Source organism: Parasteatoda tepidariorum, chromosome 1 (genome assembly GCF_043381705.1).
Source record: "Parasteatoda tepidariorum isolate YZ-2023 chromosome 1, CAS_Ptep_4.0, whole genome shotgun sequence".
NCBI classification, from domain to species: Eukaryota; Metazoa; Arthropoda; class Arachnida; order Araneae; family Theridiidae; genus Parasteatoda; species Parasteatoda tepidariorum.
In genome coordinates, this window is record NC_092204.1 from 62,964,226 (window position 1) to 62,987,043 (window position 22,818).

General features: G+C 26.7%; 1 protein-coding gene across 3 annotated transcripts in view; it reads right to left on the reverse strand.

Moving 5' to 3' along the window:
- The window catches only part of LOC107455755 (uncharacterized), a 37,388-nt gene that overhangs the window by 6,869 nt on the left and 7,701 nt on the right, over window positions 1-22,818 (reverse strand). For 2 of the 3 annotated variants that reach the window (XM_071181255.1, XM_016073445.3), the window contains exons 6-23: window positions 22,619-22,806; window positions 20,564-20,753; window positions 20,280-20,430; window positions 19,451-19,589; window positions 18,566-18,626; window positions 16,889-16,998; window positions 16,654-16,745; window positions 16,113-16,252; window positions 14,194-14,416; window positions 13,128-13,173; window positions 12,705-13,033; window positions 11,800-11,956; window positions 10,474-10,615; window positions 8,555-8,711; window positions 6,994-7,031; window positions 6,723-6,855; window positions 2,729-2,783; window positions 949-1,110 (exon numbers count right to left, since the gene is read on the reverse strand). In XM_071181255.1, coding sequence (XP_071037356.1) covers window positions 949-1,110; window positions 2,729-2,783; window positions 6,723-6,855; window positions 6,994-7,031; window positions 8,555-8,711; window positions 10,474-10,615; window positions 11,800-11,956; window positions 12,705-13,033; window positions 13,128-13,173; window positions 14,194-14,416; window positions 16,113-16,252; window positions 16,654-16,745; window positions 16,889-16,998; window positions 18,566-18,626; window positions 19,451-19,589; window positions 20,280-20,430; window positions 20,564-20,753; window positions 22,619-22,806 — 2,513 coding nt within the window. The remainder of the gene's footprint in view (window positions 1-948; window positions 1,111-2,728; window positions 2,784-6,722; window positions 6,856-6,993; window positions 7,032-8,554; window positions 8,712-10,473; window positions 10,616-11,799; window positions 11,957-12,704; window positions 13,034-13,127; window positions 13,174-14,193; window positions 14,417-16,112; window positions 16,253-16,653; window positions 16,746-16,888; window positions 16,999-18,565; window positions 18,627-19,450; window positions 19,590-20,279; window positions 20,431-20,563; window positions 20,754-22,618; window positions 22,807-22,818) is intronic. The other variant, XM_016073453.3, reaches the window with a different exon arrangement.

Here is a 22,818-nt window from a genome sequence, read left to right on the forward strand (position 1 = left end):
GGCTATGTCGCAGAATTGATATCTCTAAATTTATCTTAAGCAACATGCTTATTTTATTTACAGAGAAACTTTCGAAAACATGCTTTTATAAAATAATTTAAAATCACTAGTGATTTAAATAAAAACCTAAATTATATACTAAAGAGTAAAACTAATAGAGAAAACTAGTGGGCTGCGCCCCTGCTCGCTAACTCTCGCCAACCCCCGAAAATTGCTATGCAATCTTATATGGTTTGCTTCGCAAACCAAGCTCACTTCGCTCGCTACTTACTTAGGTACATTGCAAATGCACAAAATTCTAAGAATTCAAAACAATCTAAGCAAATAAATTCTAGTAAAACAAATAAATTCGTAATATATAAATTCGTGAAAAAAAGCGCTTTCGACAAAATACTAAAATAGAGATCTATCGACTAAGACTACTCACTTTTGCCTAGCTTACGCTCTCTCTGGTTATTTCAGTTTCCGTTTTTAAAAGTGCTATATGTTGAGCCATCTCAGCTAGATTTGGCATGTGACATTTTTAGCGGCAATCATTGGTCAATTTTCTAGCGTTGCCATTCGGGGAGATGTAATGAGGCTTTTTTTTGTCGCCTTGTAAGAGAAATATATATAGAGATTATTTGAGTTGAACAGTTTGATTATCATGAGTTGGCCGTGATTAATAGCTTACCTGACATACATATAGACCCGAATAGATCCCCTGATGTTTTGCTTCACCTAATAATGTAAAGTTACTAAGAAGGGCAACAGATAAATTTTAAAATAAATTTTTGAATTGTTCAAATTTTATTAGTTGTGGTAGAATATGCCGGTCAGTTTTGCAAATGATTTTGTAGTGTTGATTAACATCCATCTAATGATTCTTTCTTTCTTTTTTTTTCACCCCTTACAAAGAACGGATATTCAACTACTTTGTTATAATAAAAAATATAGAATATTGTTTACCTAGTTGATACACTCTTTAAATATTGAATGTGAATGTTTTCTAAAGCATCTATACTTAATTCTTCAGTACTCAGACTTTTCAACAGAAATTCCCACACAGGTCCTTGCAAATCATGGCGTATACAGTTTCGCAAGACACAAATGAACTGATGCATGTCAAATCTGAAAGAAAAATTATACATTAAATAATGGAAACCAAACTTAAATAATCTATGAAAAAATTATAAATTAAAAATTTTTATGTATGTAAAAAACACAAGAATAATACAAAAATTATAATGACCAAATTCAATGTTGTAACATTTCTTTTAATCTACTGAAGCTTTTTTATTTAAATTTTAATTGAAAAGACTGGTACTTTATTTACAGGATAAAATAAAATTGAACGATAAAAGTTAATTCTTTTACTGACTGATCATGAAGTTAATTTATTTGCACTTGTAATAAAAATTAATCGATACATATAAATTAAAATATAATTTAAATGCCACTTTGAAATTGATTATGAGAGTATAAATATCAAATTTGTTTAAAACAACAGAAAAAAACGAAGTACTTATAAACTTGTACATCAAAAAAGAAAATGAGACGCAACCTAAATAAATAAAGGTGATTTAATGTCAAATTATTTAATAATTACAGCAGAACTCACTTCACACCAATTAGTTAACAAATCTATTTCAAAGCATTAATAAAGTAAAACATAATTGAAAAAACATATAATGTAGCTGAATTTATTTGTAAATTAAATCTTATTTAGTTGATATTATTTGCTTGTTTTATTCATGGTATGCTACTAAAAAGATTAATTTGCTATTAAAAGCTATACAATTTCATATGTTATGCTACATAATAAAACTCTCATTTCAGATTAAAAATTATTAATCCAATAATGCTTTAAGGACAATTCTGAAAATACGTCATAAACTCTGAACATTTTTTGGCATAAATAATTAAGTATTCATCTCTTTGAAATGATATTAATGGCAACAAATATCAAGTGTTCTGTTGATAATATACCCTTTTTTTACTTTCCGTCTAAATTTAAAGTAATTGTTTGCAGTTCTTTAAAAACAAAGTTATTTTTAATTATATATTAATTAATTTAATTGCATTCAGCTTTATTTCCTTTTTTGATATTTTGCATTGCATGTTCAAATTTTATAAATGTTTTAAATTAAATAAAAAAAATTTAGGCAAAATTATTCTAACTGTTTTCAAAACATTTAATATTAGAATAGCAAGAAGCAAAGAAAACATGTGGTTCTGACATTATTAAGAACTGAGACAAAAAAAAGTTTCCAATGCTATTAATTTTATAAGTTTCGATATAGTTTTACTTATATAATAGAAGAAAGTGAAAAATTTCTTCTTATCACTTATTTTAGACTATTTATTGATTAGATTATATATTCATTAAGTCTATGTCATTATAGTAAATGTATATATCACTTATTGTTTTAGTGTATAGCTAATGATACAATTTTGAAGTCAACTTACATAGATCAAAACAGATATTATATTTCTTATTGCACTCAAACATACAAAGCTTCAAACTGTATTCTACAGATAATTACTTGTTTATTGAAAATGCATTTTAAATTAGAAAAGTGTTTGCTCATTTTATCATTAAAATTTTTTTAACTTTCTCTGGTTTGATATGATATTTTTCAAACTGCATTAAATAAAAATTATATTCTAAGACTATAATGGAAAAATAGTACATACAAAAACCAACTTAAGAAGCATTTTTAAAATAAGATTCAGATCAATACAGTACCTTTGTAGCATGATAGCTCTGTATTGTGAAGAATCTTGAATGTTTGAAGATTTTGCTAAAGGGAAAAAACAATTCTTAAATGTCAAAAGATTTATGCAATACCTTTAGTAAATATAGATATTAACTAATTATTATTTCTGTAAATTTTAAAAACAAAAATTTACTATTAACATAGCTAAGCCGTGAAAAAAAGAACAGTTTGCGTATTTGAGTACTGAAATCTAGTAATAAGAGAACTAGTTAGAATTAAAAAGTCATAAGAAAAAAATTAAACAAAAACCATAGTTCAAGCAATTTGTATAATTTAAAAGATAAACTGTAATCTACAATAGAATCCACTTATAATGAGTCAGCTTCTTACAAATTTCCAGAAGCAAAATGAGATGATAATGATGATGAAGTATAATAAAATGATTGTTTCTGCCAGCAATTTTCCTTCACTTTTTCAGATTTAACAAAGGAAATAATGTTGGAAGCATTGAATAATTAAAAGTTATGAAAAGCTATAAAAAAAAACTACCCAATACAAAGTTGCCAAAGTTGTTTATGTGAGGGAAGAGATGCAAAATCATCATAGTTCAGTGCGTCGCAAAGAGCGGGTGTTGCGATTGTCTCAGCTTTGGGGTATCTTACAGCAGGCTTCTTTTCCACGTTAGATTTAAGAATAATTTTTTTGTTTAGGAAAGCCAACTTCCTTATTAGAAAGAGAAGTGTTATCAACTTTGGAATGATAGTTATTACTTTCTTTTTCGAACTAGAACACTATCGGAATCGGAACTAGAATCGGAATCGTGCGCATATTTTTCACAGATCAACTTACCTTTGTTAGATTTTACATTTTTGCGGCACTGTAATCCGTTTTTTATAAACAAGATTCATTAAATGATATCAAACAGAAGAACATTTTGCGATGATTATTTTACAAAATTTTTCATCCATTTTTTTTTTTTGAGATGGTAGTACAAAAATAAATGCATCACAACCAAACACTTCTACGAGGGTTGTAAATTAAATAGTGGCAACTTAACCTTGAAACTCACAGAAGGGTGGGCATGCGCAAATAGGATATGGGAACGGTGAGGTGGCGCTGTTGTCGATGTGTAGAGTGCAAAATACAGTCGTTCTGCTTAGAAGGGTAGTTGTCGTGTGGCGTTAAAGTGAAGAGTTTCGTTTCTATTGCTCTAAAGCATGTTTTCAAAAGGTGATAGCTGTCGTCGCTTAAAATCGAGGTTGCCCGTGGTAAAAATGCAACAGAATGCTAACGAGGATTAGTGGAAGCCTGTGGGGTAAATGCTTTACCGTATTGGACAGTAGCACGATGGGTTCAAGTATCTCGTTTTTTTCTTCATTAAGACTTTTGAAAACATGCTTTAGAGCGATGGAAATGAAACTCCTCACTTTAACGCCACACAACAACTACCCTTCTAAGCAGAACGACTGCTTTTTGCACTCTACACATCGACAACAGCGCCACCTCATCGTTCCCACATCCTATTTGCGCATGCCCACCCTTCTGTGAATTTCAAGGTTAAGTTGCCACTATTTAATTTACAACCCTCGTATGTTGGATAAATCTGGAGCATATTCATATCAAATTAAAAGGCCCACTGTTGTTAACAGACTTTTTCGGCAACTCACATAAGTTTAAGCACAAACTGCTCTTTCCCAAAACTGCTTTGGGAGATTAGATTCCAACAATATTTATCACCCTTTATCCAATCAAGTTCTATTCGCTCATTCTGCAACACCATTTAAAGATTGCGCATAAGAAGGCACAGGATCAATTAAAAATCCATTTTCCGCTGCAAAATTTGCTATATTAGATAAATATTCCTGGGCATTACCACATTGTAACTTACACACAGAAGAGTTAGATTAGCTCTTGATTAATTTAAGTTCTTGATTTATATTCCCTTTTCTCTTAAGCAGACACACCTCCATGAAACAGGAAATATCATCAATAACAGACATAAAAAATGGCCTTTGGGTTCAGTTGGTTAACAACCTCGGTATGAATCAAAACCTTATGTTTATTCATCCTTTTTTTTACTTTTCGCATCGGGTCAGCACAAAGAGACATAAGAACACAAATTTTACAGAAGGACATTGTAACCGATAATCTCATCTGTTTGAGGACTCAAGTTGAAGGAAGACCAAGACAACAATGTCAGAGATAACTTTCATATTGTGCAAGGCAATTTTATATTATGGCACAAATTCACTAACATACTGTCCACTTTCATCGTGATATCAAAAAAAAAAGAATTTTTCTAAATGCTTCAATAAAAACTTTTTCACATTTAAAAACAACACTGAAGCCTGCTGCTACTATAATTCACTCAGTCCTCAACTGAGTTCACAATTTAGTTCAGGAACAAAAAAGATATTTTTTTAGTGTTGTTGTCAGTCCTGTTGAAGTTTAACCTTTAACTTCGCCAATCCCTCCGTTTTCGAGTGTGGATGATTTCAACAATTGATGATGATGATTTTAATGATGAAAATCATCCTTTATGCTAAGACATATTAGATGCTGTACCCGAATCAATAATAAACTTATCACAAATCACAAAAAAACAATCACAATAATAAAAAAAAGCACTACTGATGAACTGGATTTATTGTATTATTCCTTTGAACTTTTACAGAGTTTCTTATGAAATCAACTGTTTTGCCGTAATTAAAACTAGCTATTTTTTGCAACAATATTCGACTGTGTGTTCTTACGCTTGCAAAATGAACAAAATAAGTCACTGAGTTTATGTTTTCAGGTAATTTAAGGGAAAATGTCACATTTTCTGCTAGAAATTTATCTTTTTTGTTTCTTTTTTGTTCACTTTTGAAATCACAGAACAAAGCTTCAGCATCAATCAGTCTTTGAGAGACAAAATCCGAGGAGAAATTTTCTCTCGGCTTATTTTCGAATGTGACTTCAATAATCTAATATTTCAATGACAAGAACAAAGGAAGGTAAACAATCATATCTAAGTTGTTCGCTTCAGCACCAGAGATGTGCTGATCGTTCACAAATTTGTTCACATTATCTATGTATTGTTGCATGAAGACATCTTCATCTAGTCAGTCACTTCTGGGTGAGCATTTGACAGACTGTACACTTTGTATAATAAATTGAGCGGAGTTTCATCCGTAAAGCTAGTAGCCAACTTTTCAATGGAAAGGTAGGTCAGGACTACATCCTTCCCCAAGGAAAATAGCAAAGCATTTGATTTTACCAACTCACAACCTCAGTCTCTTTTGTTGGGCCAGTTTCTCTTCTCTCTCTAAATCCATCGCAGAAAATATGGTTCATATTCACCTACACCACATCGAGAATTTAGCACCATCAAAAAGAACAACACGGAACCATTGTGAGATATGGTAGCTATTGCTTGAGTAAAAATAAAAACGTTCAATAGCAAAGAGTCCTGAATTTAATCTTATTGAACTGCTATTTATTACAGATAGACTAAAAATTATTTTGAAACAATGCTCTGCTGTGAATGTATGTAAATTCAGAGATGAGAGAATCAGAGAATGATATATTTACTAGCATAGGATACAGTTATTAAGCACAGTAGGAAGAAACTGATAGAAAAGAATAGCAGAGTTAAAGATTTAATTGTATTTACAGTCTTTATTAGGCTCAAACTCAGCGTCCAATCAGATAATTCTGACTGCAGGCAGTGAGAAGTAGGCTGCTTCAGATAACAGTTTCTCAGCAACTTTTATGTATGTTCAAAAGCTAATACCAGCTCAACCTTCTTCTGAGTTGGGTGTATCATTATATGCCGTCAGAGTATCATTCATATTTACTTAGTTTAATAAATGAAAGTTAATTGTTACAATGCATACATTTATTCCTACAGTAAAATAGCATATTTCAATTACTAAAAGATAGGTAGTATAAATGATTTATAAAAAAAAAGATGAAATAATTACTAAATAACTGTATGTGAGTCAGTTAAACTCTAGTAAGAATTACAAACATAGTACTCACCCCCTAACATTAATGATTCCCATGTATTTCCAAGCAACCATGAGAGAAAATCCAATTCAAGTAAAAATGAATTAATATTTCTGTATTGCGTAATGCAGGATTTATGTACAATTATATTCATAGGCCAGCTAATCTAAATTAAGAAAGATAAAAAAATATTATAAAAAAAAGTTACTAGAACTAGTAAAAATTGTAAATGTAAATTAACAAAAAATAAGTAATAAAAAAATTTTAAAGAAGTGTTTCACTATAGAAATAAATGATTAAATACCTGAAATTCAAACTGGAAGAAATGCAAAAACTCATTTCCTATAAATAAAAAATAAAAAAAAGAATAAAAATGTAAGGAAATTTATTTTGTTACATTAGCAGTTAAAATCAGAGTTATGGCGACCTTAGCTCAAATAACATGTGTGATTAAATCAATATAAATTGTAGAGAGAAAGCAAACAAAAAAACTGGTGGTTAAAGTTACATTTCCAACAAAAAAAAACATTCTAAAGCTTAAAAACAAAATTCTATTGTTAAAAAGAAAACATGTAATACAACACATTTTCAAATATTCCATCTGTAGCAAAAATAGTTTTTAAAAATGTACACATTTGTGAATAATCCCATCTGTCTCCTATTTTTCTTTTTGTAATATATTTAAAGAAAATGGAAAAAATGTTCAAAAAATTCAATAATCACAAATAAATTATTATCAGTTACGCTTAAGTTTTTTTTTAAATTTCTTTCAATATGTTAACTTTATTTTCCATTTAGACAAAAATTAAAATGCACATTGAAAACATAAAAAAAAGAAATTTAAAAAAACATCTAAAATTAACAATATTCTAAATCCCCAAAACTTCTGGTTCCAAGATATGGAGATTTCAGTTAGTCTACTGTATATGATGAACATATATATATATTAAGAAGACTCTTTAGTGCATGTTTATAAATTATTACATATGATATATTAAATTTATTTGCATTATTCTTTTAATTAGTTTGCTCTTTACAATTGATCATAAGCAGACAGTAACCAAATAGAAATTAAAAATTACTCAAATACTGTGGAAATTTATCAGCATATGCTAAGACAATGATGAATTTGCACTCAAGTTTTCAACACTTTTATTCTTTTACAGAAAATAAAAATTCGTAATCCTCGTAATTAGTCTATAAAATGAAAATACTGAAAAATTAAATGCTTAGTTTAAAAATTTAATTTATTTAAAGTTTCAGTAATTTATAAATTAAAAATGCTGTAATATTAATATAAATTTTTGTTTGAATAAATATAAAAATCAGATTAGATTAATTCTTTAAGATTTAAAAAAAACTATAAAAAAAATATTATTCCCCCTATTGCACTCTATTTTTAATAATCTGAAGTTAGAACCAAGCAAATTCTAGTAATTCTTGAGCAATCAAGTCTTAAAACAACAACTCCAGAATGCACATCAAAATAACACAACAGAATTTAAAATACAATAAATTCATAATTATGAAATTTCAATTTTAATAAGTGCAGAAATTATTGATGTGTAAAACCAATTATTTTACAGATGACCCTTTTTAAAACGAATACATATAGATCTACTTTTCCAGCAATGAACAATTCTCTTTAACCCTTTATCTGTTAATCTTAAACTGAGTATGGAGAAAGATCTGGTTGCTTTCCGACATAGCAAATTGGTTTTTTCTCAATGCTTTTCTAAAAAGTAATACCGTCAGGAAAAGTACTTTTGCTTTAGGCTCTCAATTGTTGAAAGGTTAAGAAAAATCAATACACATGCAAGTATATAATAATTAAAAAGCATTACATTTACAAAATATTGACTTACTTTCCAGTATATCATTTTCAGGCAGATCAACAAAAATCACTGTCCCAGTTGAAAGTAAAGAAGAACTAGCACAGTTACTTTCAGTTAAAGAATTACAGAATATTTCGTTCAATATGCTCCAGTTTGCAAACTGCTGAGTATTTTGGCACATTAAAGTCTGAAAAAAATATTAAAAAAAGCTTATTAACAAGATTTTTAGTGTCACATTTGAATGCAATTGTATCTAAAACACAAAAAGAAAAGTTGATATATATAATTATTCAATCTGAAATAAGCTGTAAATACAAAATTCTTGGTTTAATTTTTTCAACAAAAAAAAAATTACAGAGTTAATATCTTTTAAAAATTCAAATTTTTATTTAGAACTAAGATCTGACCATTTACAATGTTTTTTACATAATTTTTTCTGAATATTTTATAACTACGCAACACAGTATTTTTTATTTTCATGAAAGTCAAATGTTGGGTACTTTTAACAGCTCTACGTCAAAATTTTACATCAAATATGCTCATAAAACACAATATATGTAATAATAGCAATCTAGATTACAATCTCAATAATGGCATCAGGATTTGTATATTGTTCCCGCTGCTGTTGACCACAAGGCTAAAATATCCACAACATAAACATATCAAGGATTAGAGTTAAACTGCTGTCTAAGTTTTTCATGTTATTTCTTTCCGTGTATCGCAAATGAAGCAAGAATTGAAAGTTTGTCTTCTGAGTTAGAAGTTCAAAGATTGCTAATGAGCATTAAGAGCTGTAAATTCTCAAATGAATTGACTACACATTGATAAATAAAAAAAATTTTTATTCAAGTCAAAATTTGACAAAGAAGAAAGTTTATTCTTATGCATAACTCAGAAGTTAGGATAAATTTTGTGCTAAGATTGAAATTTCAAAGTCATAGAAATAAAACTACATGAACTGCACAGTAAGGAAAATAAAAAACAGAACACCTTAATAACTAGCAATCAGATTTCCAAGTACTAAAATGCAATTTTAATGGTTGGAAAGGTTTAACTTAAAAAACTGCCAATTACTTAGCGCAAACAATATTCCGAGTTAAGATATCAGAGACAATAATATACTTTTTCTTAAATAAACATATCTTTTTTTGATGGATTCGGATTCTTTAAACCAAATTAGAGGGAATTGCAGCAATCTAAAATTTATCGTCATAACAATTTGGTCCGGAAAAAGGTAAACAATTTGAACCCTTAAGTGTTAACTTTTTGTGTATTTCACCAATTCAAAGAGGTATTAGCAAATTTTTATCATTTAAAAACTATTTGATCAAGTGATTTCAATCAAACTTTAAATTTTGCGATTTAAAGTTACATAGGTAAAAATTTTTTAAAAACTTATAAACCTTTTAGTTCAAAAAAGTTTTGAACATTATTAAATTAAATAAGAAAAAATAACACAATTTTTAAAAAAATTATTAATTTATTATCTTTAGGTAAATAAATTTTTATTATTACGAGCAAAAAATTTGTGATTATCTTAAAGAAGTCAAGAGGTATGGTGAAAGGGGAAAAAGAAAAATTAACTCTAAGAGCTCCAACCTTTCAACCACTCTCCTGACCAAACTATAGCAACCATATTTTCAATATTGCAGCTACCCTCTCCCTATATTTTGAGGAATAATAATCTGTAAAAAAAGAGAAAAAAAGTAGGATACATTCAGAGAAAGTAACCTTAATGCGCCTGATTTCTAAACTCAAAATATCATCTCAGCTAATTAATTACGATACATTACGTCTGCAAACCATTGAGATCAAATTTTAATGCATGATAGTTAAAAGTTATTGAGGTGCTCCATTTTTTATTTTGTGTACTATGCTCCACTGCATAGATTTATAGCTTTTTAATCAATGTAACTAATTATTGCACATTTCTTAATTAATATACTTACCCAGGGAAATAGTTTCTCACACAACAATTGACTAAATGATTCATCCAACAACAAGTATGTGTTTTTAAGTCCAATCAGCAAATCTTCAAGCTTGAGTTGATTCATAAAATAGTCCTTAACTGCTTTTTTAACAATATGCATTCTACATTTAAACAGAAAAGAAAGTAAACCAAAAATATAAAATTTAATAAGGTATGATAAAGTAGAACCTTGAATAACCAGATGATCAGGGGATACAATACCTCAGCAAAACAAATATCTCTGATAATTGAATTTAAGCAAATTTTGATGACTCATTTTCAAATAAATTGCAAAAAATTTAAAAATAATATACAATAGAATTTAATAATTTAAATAGTACAAAAAACAATAATGAATACTAATTTTAAATTCATATTTAGAATTACAATTACTTGCAGTACAATATAAATTAAGAAATACAAATAAAAACTTAAAATTGACTCAAGGTTAACTATAGGTTACCATAGCAATAGGAATAATTAAGAAAAAGACAGCACATTCCCACATTTGCATATTAAGTGAGGATGGCTGCTTTAAGGTAAACAACAATAACTTAGTTAATTGTGCAATTGCCTTTATCTTACTAATAATCCTGCATTAACAGAAAACTACGAAATTTGCTTTCGCAATTATTAATTCAATTACCTAGCTAAAAAGTTGAATTATGTAAAAAAAATTTGTTAGATGGACTTGATTACAAGTTATGATTTTTAACAGAATTTTCCAAGAACAACTTTCAATTAATTTTGATAACCAAATATTTCATATTAAATAACTGAAGTGTATCAAAAAATTTGAATTTCTATGTCAAGATCAAAATCATGTGATTTAATAAAAATCACTTTGATGAAACATAAATATGAAGATGGTGAAACATTGCATATTTCATATAATCACAAAAATATATTTCCCGAAAAAAATGTGTGTTAATTTTCTGCATGAAAAACAAAACATAAAATATATTTTATACTTAAATGATGTTTAAAACATACACAATTCAGACACATTCTCAGAAAAAAAATAGCTGAAGTAAAATAATAATATAAGAAGGAGCAGTATTCCTGAAGTGTTCATACTTTTTTTCCATAGAGTTTAATAGATCATGCGATGTATACATGTCCTCTAAGGTTATGAACACTTAGTTTTACTTATTTTCATAAGAAAAAAAAGGATAAATTTAGTCTTGTAATCATTATAGAAAAACAATGCTCCCTACTACTTATATTTAGCCTAAAGTTTTAAATAAAAATAGCAATTACGTACGAGTGATATTATATTGAATAAATCAAATATTTCAAAAAAAACCTCATATCAAATCCAGCTTTAAAGTTGTAAGTCATGATACTTTGTAAAGATGATAATTGTAGACAAGAATATATGTCTTCTTTTCGATCACAGCAATCACTGATTAATAATGATGCTAAACTATTCATAAATGTCCCAGGCAAAATATCATCTGGAACTGAAAGAAAAATATTTCTTCAATTTTTTTAAAGTTATATTTTACGAAAAATGGATAAACAATTTATAGAACACACAATTATAAAGTGCCCAAAAAATAATGTTTGACTTTTGATTGAATCAATGAGTTTGAAAATTGGTAATCTTCACTGAAATTTTGGAGGAGGAATATAGTTTAAAAAAATAATAATAATTTATAAAATTATTAAAAATAATAATAAAAATAATTTTAAAAAATAATAACTTTAATTATTGCATAGATTTAAAAAAAATCCTTCTACAATTGATCCCCAAACTCAGGTTATGATAGCCCTGATGCCCTTCTTCCTAAACAACACAGCATCCTTAAATTCCAAAGTAATTCCATCTGAATGTCCTTAATAAATCACCATTGTTAATTTAGTACAAGTTTAGGATATATTTCAAATCTTTATTTTCTTTCCTTTCGCTATTTAAAATTTGAAGCATTATAAAGGATTCAAACTCTACAACTAGTTCATTTTATTTTTATAATTTAATATCTCTATTTAATAATTTAATGTTTAATATGTTTTTTTATCAGAAAAACCTTTAGAAGAATAATTCTTTTATTTTATTTTATTTGTAACAAAGCAGATAGCTGTAACTCATTTTATACAGTACCTTACAAAATTTGTAACACCAATTTTTAAATCTAATTATATATTTTTAAAAAATCTAGTATTTTTAAAGATTTATAAAAAATAAGTTAAGTAATATAAAATACACACCTGGAGGTGGAAATTTTATCAAAGACTTTGACATGGTGCTATTTGAAACATTATTTGATACTTGACTTTGCTGAAAATGGATAGCAGCATTGCTGCTTTTTGAGATTTGATCACAATTGATTTTTTTATCCAACAATAACGGCTTAATATCATTTTCATCTTTTGGCAGCATAGGTTCATCACTCAGTGTACTACCTTTATTAAAAATGCAAGTTGTAAATAATATTCCAACACCATCAAAAATAATTTCGGTGTGAGTGTTATGAAGGTAAGCTAAATTTTCCCAAGACTTGAACCTTTCATTAATGTGAACATTTTTAACACTGCTGCTGTTAAAAAAAGGAAAAAAAGATTTAATAAACGGTTTAAGTATAAAAAATTGCTCACATAGATAAAATCACACAAAATTTAAGCCATATTTACCAATCCAATTGCATCAGAGAATGAGAAAGAAACCGATTACACCACACTAAAAAAAAATAGAATTTCTTACTTTTTATGCTCAAAACAAAACTTAATTTCATTTTAAACACAATTCAAATGAAGGACAATTGAGAAATCCTTTTTATGAATTACTCATGAAAAAAAATTTAAGAACATTACCAAGCCTAAAAAGAATTTCAATACTAATGTGTAATTTGATTTTGATTGATTTGAACTTTTGAGAACTAATGAAAATTCACTTATATATCAGTGAATTTCAATTCAAGTATATTCAATGAAAAAATATTCATAGCAAACATTATTTTTAAGAAAAATTACTCTGATTTTTGTAAATTTCAGTTCATTTTCTTATTTTTTCTCTCCTTGTAAAATTTCAAACAGTAAATATAATTTTGAATAAGAAGGAATTATTATATTTTCATAGAACAATAAGAAAAGTACTTTCAAAAAGTACAAAAACTAGATTACAGAAACATGGTAAAGATATCCTTAAATGAAAGATAATGTAAAATAAAAATAATAAAAAAACATATTAAAATGTAAAATAATTTAAACTGCAGAACTTAACAAAATGAACTGTAAAACTCAAATTAGCTTTATAATATTAAGACTTAACCATCTAGTTTTGTTCATTCCTATAATTTAAAGTCTGTACTTTATGCACATTAAAAAAATATATAAAATATACATAAACGTATTAACTGTTATAAATCGCTATTTTGTTAAATCATTTTTAAACGTGAAATTTATAACTTTTATAAAAAAAAATAAACACTAAATTTCAATTCTTTTTAAACATGCTGTTTTAAACACTTTACACACATAATTAAGCCTATTTAAATTATTGCAATACTTTTTGTAATGCGTAATGAGTCACAAAGCAAAATCACAGAATAAACAATGTTTGGTGTGTTAAAACAACTAGATATATAATTGAAATTTTAAATTACTTTTAAAATTAAAAAGTAAATAAAAAAGATAATCTTTGTAAATCAAATATGATAATTATTAATGCTCTTAATGCATTTTAAATAAAATGTCAAACCTTTGTTAAGAATGAAAACTTCTCTTTGACTAATGTAACTTTGATTTTGTACTAATACGTAATCATCAGAGAGTTTCTTTTTTACAAAGTACTCTAATTCATCTTCTTCCTTTCTTTTAATGTATTCAATACACATTTCTTCTTTGATCCTTGCGGCACAATCAGAGAATAATACCGAAAGTGATGGAGGAGGATGGTTTAGCATATATTCCAAACTATAATTCTGAAATAAAAGTTATTAATTTAAAATATATAATTTTCCCGAAAATCAAAAACAAACATTTGCTCAGGATTGAATATTAGTTAGAAAAATTGAGTAAAATTCACAAAGCAAAACTCTAATAATTTGATAGACATAATATTGATGAAGATAGATTGAATAGAATACGAAAAATGGAAAAGGCATTTTTTTTTCGATTTCTATTTACACATTTTTAATAAAATTTTTTCCCTTGAAAAAAATACAAATTTATTTAGTAACAGTTAAATATAAATGTTAAAGATACTTGGTTAAATATTAAACGAAATAAATTGTATTAAAAAGTTTCTGTAATATATTTAAATTCACAAGCCTATTTGCTGTCTACTATTCTTGAGGTTAGTACACTGCCTAAGTAGCTATTCAGAATACATTTCAATCCTACTGTAGAGGCTAAATTTAGCAATAATGGATGCTTAAAAGATAACTGATAATTTGAAAAATTTATAAAAGAAAAATAAACGAAGACAGAAATGTACAGTGCACAAAAAAAATGGACCACTATGAATGACTTTTGATCTAATGATCGGATGTTCATGTTCTAAGAATTAATCTTAATGGTTCAAAGGGGGTGTCCTCAAATAAGCTAATTAAGTAATGTAGATGATATTTAAAGTTATGAAATAAGGCACAAAAACGTTTTTTACTCTGAATAAACATAACTATTTTCAATAGATTCAGATTTCTGACCCCCAATATGGTCCCCAAAGTTTCGTTAGGAGTTTCGTCCACAGTTGCAAAAAGAAAAACCTTATAGAAAAAAAAAATTTTCGTTATTTTATTTAACAATAGTATAAACTTCTCTACATCATTTTAAAGAATGACATTTTAAGTGGCAAAATACGAAATTTGAGAAAAACTTGTCAAATTGTTCCTGAAAAATCGAATTTTAAAAGCAGTATATTTATAGAAGAATAGGTCAAATTAGTGTTTTATAGATGTTAAATTTTGTCATTAAACTAAAAAACTGATATTTCACTAGGTTTTACTGATACAAATAACTAGATTTAACATTAAAAAAAATATGAATATAATCTTTGTTCCAAGAGCCGCAGCATGAGTTTAGGTACTGTGAACAGGGTAGAAGATACCAAGAGTTCCTCATCAAAGAATTGTGTGAAAAACATTTTACCTTTATTTTTTTTCATATAGTTACTTGCATTCTACTATTTTATAGCATATAGTTAATCAAACATTCCCACAACACTATAGTGAGTGATAATGGTCATGAAGATTAATGCACCATAATTTGCAGACGCCAACAGCATAATGTGGTAAGCATTGAGCACTGGTAGCCTTCACTTCCTAAATGAGCTGGCATCCAGAAATAAAGGCTAAGGCTTGAAGCTAGGTGAGCTTCCAGGCACAACCAGGGATAGAACCCTAGTTCTTCAAGATGGCAACTCAGTGCTTTAACCACTATACCATTGTGGCTAATTTAGCGAATTAACTAACTAAAACCCACTATTATACAATAATAAACTAATAACTATAAACAAACTATTAAATAATAATTTAATTATTGCAGAATTAAAATGGTAATCGTTTAATTAAATCAAATATAATAAATATTCTGTTTTAACAATATATTTACAAACACATTTACATTATTTATGTGTATTTACATTTTAAATAACTGAGTGAATGTAATATACTTTACCGATGAACAACAAATTTTTAAAAGTCTCATATTTTTGCCGCATTTTAGAATATCAGCAGCGTAAAGTTTTATTTCATTTGGCACAACTCTCATTGGATCTTCAGAATTTTCAGTATAAGCAAACTTCCAATATAGCTCATCTAGAAAACAAAATATAACTGCTAAGCTAAAAGTTTTTTAAATAAATAAATGAATCCCAAAAATCTATACATCTAAAAATTCTTGGGGGGGGGGGAGAAAGCAATTTTAGATTGCAGTCTAAATCCTTACCACCAAAAGAAATAATATAAGGTAAAAGAAAAAAAAATTCTTTCAGATTTAAAATATGCTAAAAGAAAGCACTAGAAGTAATTAAAAATTTATTCTTTATCTAAACATTTTAGGGTACTTAAAATATTTATCAAGTAAAAAAGCCATATTGCAACAATTTCCATAGTCGAATCACCATTAAATAAATAAACTCTATAACTAAATCTATAACTAAAATAATGATTTGATAACATATTCATTAACACCCAGTCCATGAAGTATCAATACACACCTTCCCTATCTAAATATTTAAAGTCTTCAAGAATTTGAAATTCGCCATATGGATCATAACAAATACCTTCATCCATCCATTTCTCAAGAAATCTGTAAATAAAAGTTTCATGATAACAATTAAAACTAATTTTTACTAAAAATTAATGGAACGGAAATAGCTTAATAAAAATATTTATAATAAATAACAAAATATTTATTATAAATTATATAAATAACTTAATTAAAATATTTACTTGAAATAAGGAGTATACACATATTTCAAAATGACTCCAATCATAACTACGTTTTCTTTCCTTCTAAATGACCACAGAGATTCCTTTAAATAGGAGAGCAAACCCAAGCCCTGGAATGGATAAACAATGTTACAACTACTTATTCGAAAAGAAAAAAATTTAACTGAAGTTATATTAAGTAATAAACAAATCTAGAGCTTTGTAAATTGATATTAAATAAATTAAACCTCACGATATACAAAGATCACTCAGAAAGGAATACCATTTGCGTGTTAAAAAAAGAATAGAAAGTGTTTCCATATGTATTTCTTCATGTCATAAAAGGATAATTATCATCTCACCATTTTGTGCACTTTCATTTGACAGAAAATTAGCAATCATTATTAAGCAAAGAAGATTCAGATATTGTTGGTTGCGATCAGCGTAAAATTAATGAAAGTATAACAGGATTTACCGGTGAATTGTTTATTTATCATTTATTTGATGGCATTTACCAGTATTATTTATTTATCATCCCTTCTTTATATTCCTCTTCAGCATTATTAAGTTTTCAATCTTGATTATCAACAAAAATTTAATTCTTGAAACTTAAAGTGCTGTTCCTTTATTAAACCATAAATAACTTACATTCACACAACTTACATTAAAAAGATTTTTATTAATTTTCATAATAAACTTTATATAACCCTGCGTTACACTTTATGCAACCTATGCTATTGAAATGATGAATACAAAATAGTTACTTAAAATTCTGTAACAATACTAAGAATTAACTTTTTACACTATTGCAAAATAATCTTTTATTGGCAAAAATATTTAACAAGTTTCTATCGAAAACAAAGATTAAATAAAAATTTGAAAATCAATCTTGAGGATGACGTTGCAATTGGTAACTGAACAAAATTATTAAGGTTAAATTTTATTCCAATATAATTAGGAATTAAACATATCAAACCAAATCAAAACTGTAAAAAAATATTAAAATTTTGAATGAATAATTTTTAATATTGACGTAACAATCTAACTAACATCAGTAAACAAAAATGAATTCAAAGCAATTGATGACTGTGAGGAGCAAATCAAGCAGAAGATGAGTCATTTCAGAAAAATATGTGCACTTAAACTACTTATCAATATAATCGCATACAAATTGAGGCATTTGTAATAGCTTGACACAGATTGGCCTGCGTCATAGAATTAAGCCACCAGCTACCTGTACCACTCTGAGCATTTACCAAGATCTCATCATTACTTGCAAATAGTTACTTGGAAAGCTGGAGTTTTTTAAATTGAAAAAACAAATGAATTTGGGTTAATCTAAGTTTGGTCTAAAAGGAGAAGATAGAATTGTTCCCTAAGTTCCACAAGGTTTAACATTTCTCTCATTCAAACATTAAATATCAACTCTTATTTTATAGCTGATGTACCAATCATTTGAGTTAAACATGATTACCAACAAACAATGACTTAAAATATTAATGTAAATTTAATCAAACAAAATGGTTAAGTTAATTTGTTGAGTTGAAGAAGACAATTACGTCGTATGTGCAATCTTTGTGCTATGAGACACACAGAAGACAGATGCAAATGGTAGTTTTCTTCGAGAACACCTAAATAAATAATTGATAAATACAACATATTAATTAGACTAAGATTATTCACATATCCAAACTTTACCTTAGGTAGTTCGCCAGGATTATTATTCTCAATTTCTATTTTGCAGACAGAACCTAAGATGCTAAAATGAAATTTAAACACATTAAAAATCATTCATTTTGAAACATTTGCTTATTTAACTAAACTAATTTTGATGCTATTTTTTTCAATTTATAATAGGTGAAGAAATTAAACACATTTTCTATATGAATACACATAGAATTTTTTTTTTTTTAAAAAAAAGACAAAGTATGCTTGAAAATGTTTTATGATAAAAAATAAATGTTTAAATTTTTTATTTCAAATTCCGGTTAGAGAATTGAATATTCATTAATTGCCTAAATTATAACCCCAGAGAATTTATGTCTGAAATTTTAAGACTGTAAGTATAAATTAAGTTGATATTTTTTAATATAGTTATTTTTTGAATATAGAGTAACATTTCTGTACTTTCATAAGAATTCTCAGAGAAAAAAATACTTTTTGGAGTTAGTTAATTATTGATTATTTAAACAGAAAGAGTGATAACTTGAAGTAAGAAAACTAATAATTTATTACAAACTTGTATACCAATTCTTTAAAACACAAACATGTACTTGTATATATCTAATTCCCATACCTAAATATCTCTATAGATATAATTCAAGCAGAAATATCCTAATACGAATAGTTAAAAAAAAACTATCAGAACACTTCGCTCCTACTCCCTTTTATAGAAAACCACAATATGTTATGCTATATCTTAATATATTCTGATTTATGACACAAAGACTTAACCATAACTACTGCAATAGTTACCAAGAATATATTCATAGCTAATATAATAGTCCATATCTTGAAATGACAGTTTGAAGTTAAAAAGAAATTCCGATTAAAAATGTACTAAAAATATTAAATTTGATTTACTTCAAAGACTGAGCAGCTTCTAAAACATCTGTTCTTAAAAACTGCAAACTAGGCTTTTTTACCTTCACACCCATTATGTATTCTGTATATAGGTTTAGTACTTGCTGAATACCTAACTTCAAACCTCTTAAAACCAAGCCTAGAAAACAAAGGTGATGAAATTAAAAGCATTAATTAATGTATGACTTTTGCGAGAAGAAAACTGAAATTATATAATGAAAGAGAGACATACTTAACTAATCTATAATAAATGGTACAAACTATAACTTTCAGAAGAAACTCAAGAGATTAGTTTTAAAAACAACAAAACGAAATCATATAATATATAAGTAAATCTCATATAAAAGTACAATATTTTAAAATTTAATTATCATAAAATAACTAGTTATTAAAATACAACAATAACATTTATCAACAATAAGAGAAATTGTTCATTAGAAAATTTTAATTGTAGTTATAAATTTATTTTGAAAAAAGAATGATTAAAACAAATTGTAACTCAAATATATTAAAAATTAATTGTGCATTTTTTAATATTGAGTTGCTTAAATAGTAATTGCCTATGCTTATAGTAATGACACTAGTAATTGATTAAGCTTAAATAATAATGATCAGACTAGTCATCACATCATTATTTATAAAGAAAACCTTTACAATATGTAATTTTTGGATAGTCTTAATGATTTTTACTTAAATTAAAAGCAACAATTATAAAAATAGCAAAAATTAATTTTTCCTAGGGTTAAGATTTTAAAAAAAAAATTTATTAGGCATTTTTTTCTTTCTTTTTTACAAAAAAATAAAAAATGCCAAAAACCCTAAAAATTACCATCTTCATAGTAAGATAGCTCCTTTGAAAATAACTGCAGCTTATGAAACATATTCCCTGCATCAACAAACGTTTCAAGAAATCTTAAAGAACTTTCATGGGATAACTTATCCATATGAATATGAGAGTTGACAAGGAACATTCTTTTGTTCTGCAAAATAAAGAATTTAAAAAAAAGGCTCTATATTTATTTCAAAAGTCAATATTCAAAACATACATAGAAAAATAATAAAATAAAACGATGGCAAATATTTGTATTTGAAAAATTCTCGTAAAACACTTACATTGTCATATACAAAAGTATCTGATGGAATTCCAATGAGCAAATCAAGAACATCGTGCTTCAAAGCATCTTCTGATAAAGAAGATGTATCATATATGCAACGAAACAATGGAGAATCTTCATCAGTCACATTCAATAGAGCTTCTCTCGAATTTAATTCTGATGTATATAAATGACAAGGGATAAACTGCCTGAATTTAAAAGAATAGAGTTGTTAACTCAATACTTAATATAACTTAAACAACATTTATAAAATAAAATTATAACACAGATACAAAACAAATTCATAATACATAATTCTGTTGTGTGGCACTCAAATCAAGCAATAATTCAGAATCTTTTATGGTAATAAAAAATTTTTGGGACCAATTATACAACAAATAATTCACTTTTAATGATGGATATTTTAGACATTTATTTAGACTTTTATTTTAGACTAAAATTTCTATTACCTTTAAATTTAGCCTATTATTTGGTGTAGCTTAAGTTATTTCAGTTTTGGGGGCAATTCATGGCAAACTTCAAAAATGTCTGATCTAATTAAGAAACACTATCTACACATGAAATATAAATTTTTAAACTTCACTGAAAAACTTAAATGAAATGTAAATTTTTTAAAAATAGAATACAAAAACATGTTTATTTCTCTAATCATTTTAAATTAGTTATATTTTTTTAATGTAATTAAACTAGACAGTCAGCATTTTACCTTACCAATTTTTATTTGACACGTCTTACAAGTAATTAAGAAAAACATAAAAACTTTTTTTTAAAAAAATCAATTTAGGTTTATTTTTTAAAATAAAAACAAACTTTAAATTCTAAAACAAAATTGAAAGGGAAAAAAAAATACTGGTACTAACATTAAATTGCTTAGTTAGAATTAACAAATTAGCAAGAAATTATTTTCCTGGATCAAAATACATCGAATACAGATTTACTTCTAAAGTATTGTGCATACACTCTCTTGTTTCAATCTTTATTAGTCAACAAATAAAAAAAAAATTTTTAAAAAATCCTTTTTAGTATGCTTTATCTTAATTTTTCTATGTTCGACCAAGTATCTAAAGAGCAGCAACCAAGTCATCTTTTTTTTAAATTATTTTTAGTTTTTAACTAAAATTGTTTTGAAAATAACAAAATCTGATAGTTGGCAGAACATAACCATTCACCAATGCATGCAATATTCATATGAATAAATTATGTAAGAAAAGTAAAAAATAAAACCCTAAAAACCTCCTATTTTCTGAAATATACACATGAAATTAAATTATAATATGAATAATGTTATAGAGCAAAGAACCATACAGAGCAAATAGAGAATATAGAGCAAAGTACCATAAAAAGAGCAAAAAAAGTCACAGAAACAAGTATTTCTGCTCTTTTCCCCTTGTTTTAACTTTGTTCTTACACAACTTAAAGTCAACCCTTCTTTGTTTGAATAATTATAAAATGTTTAGCATTAATAAAGATTTATTAAAATCATTAAAGATAGTAGAAAATGTAAATTTTTTACTGCAGTTATACAGTTTAAATGTAAACACAAAAAAGAATGATCTTTACTGATTATAGTTAATATAAAATCACACTTATGTTTTTTAAATATGCCAGTTGAAATAAAACTTAAAACATAAACTTTTTACAGCAATTGTCTGGAATGTTAAACAGAATCAATTTGTTTCAAGCACTGCAAAATTTTATGAATCGTTCAATATTATATTTCTAAACATTTTCCTTTTAAACTGTTTTTCTTCATTTAAAACAATATATTATATTTTAGATAAAAAAATTCTGGCTAAATGAACATACGTGATGAATTAAAAGTTATAAACACTTGAAAAAAAATACAATATCATTTTTCACAATTAAAAAAAAATACAAAATCTTTTTCATACTTTCTTAGCTAATTTTAATGTTAACTTAAAAATTTTAAATAGAGTAATTAGGTGTATTTACAACATAAAAAGACTGGCAAAAAATACTAGAAATTCAATAGTTATAACAAGCTGAAAGCAGTAAAAATAGTCCAGAAAACAAAATTAAAATATTTCAATACTTCATTTTTCCTTCCCAAGAGTCTCTAAACAGTCTTTGATGAAGGTCATTATCAGATGATTGAGAATTGGCAAACATTAACCAATTTGTAAAGTTATAAGTTGGTTGAACACCATCAAGCTCATGAGATTCATTACTAAAAGTACTTCGAGAATCGCCAACCAAATCGCAGCTTGATTTAGAACATCCCTGGAAAAAATT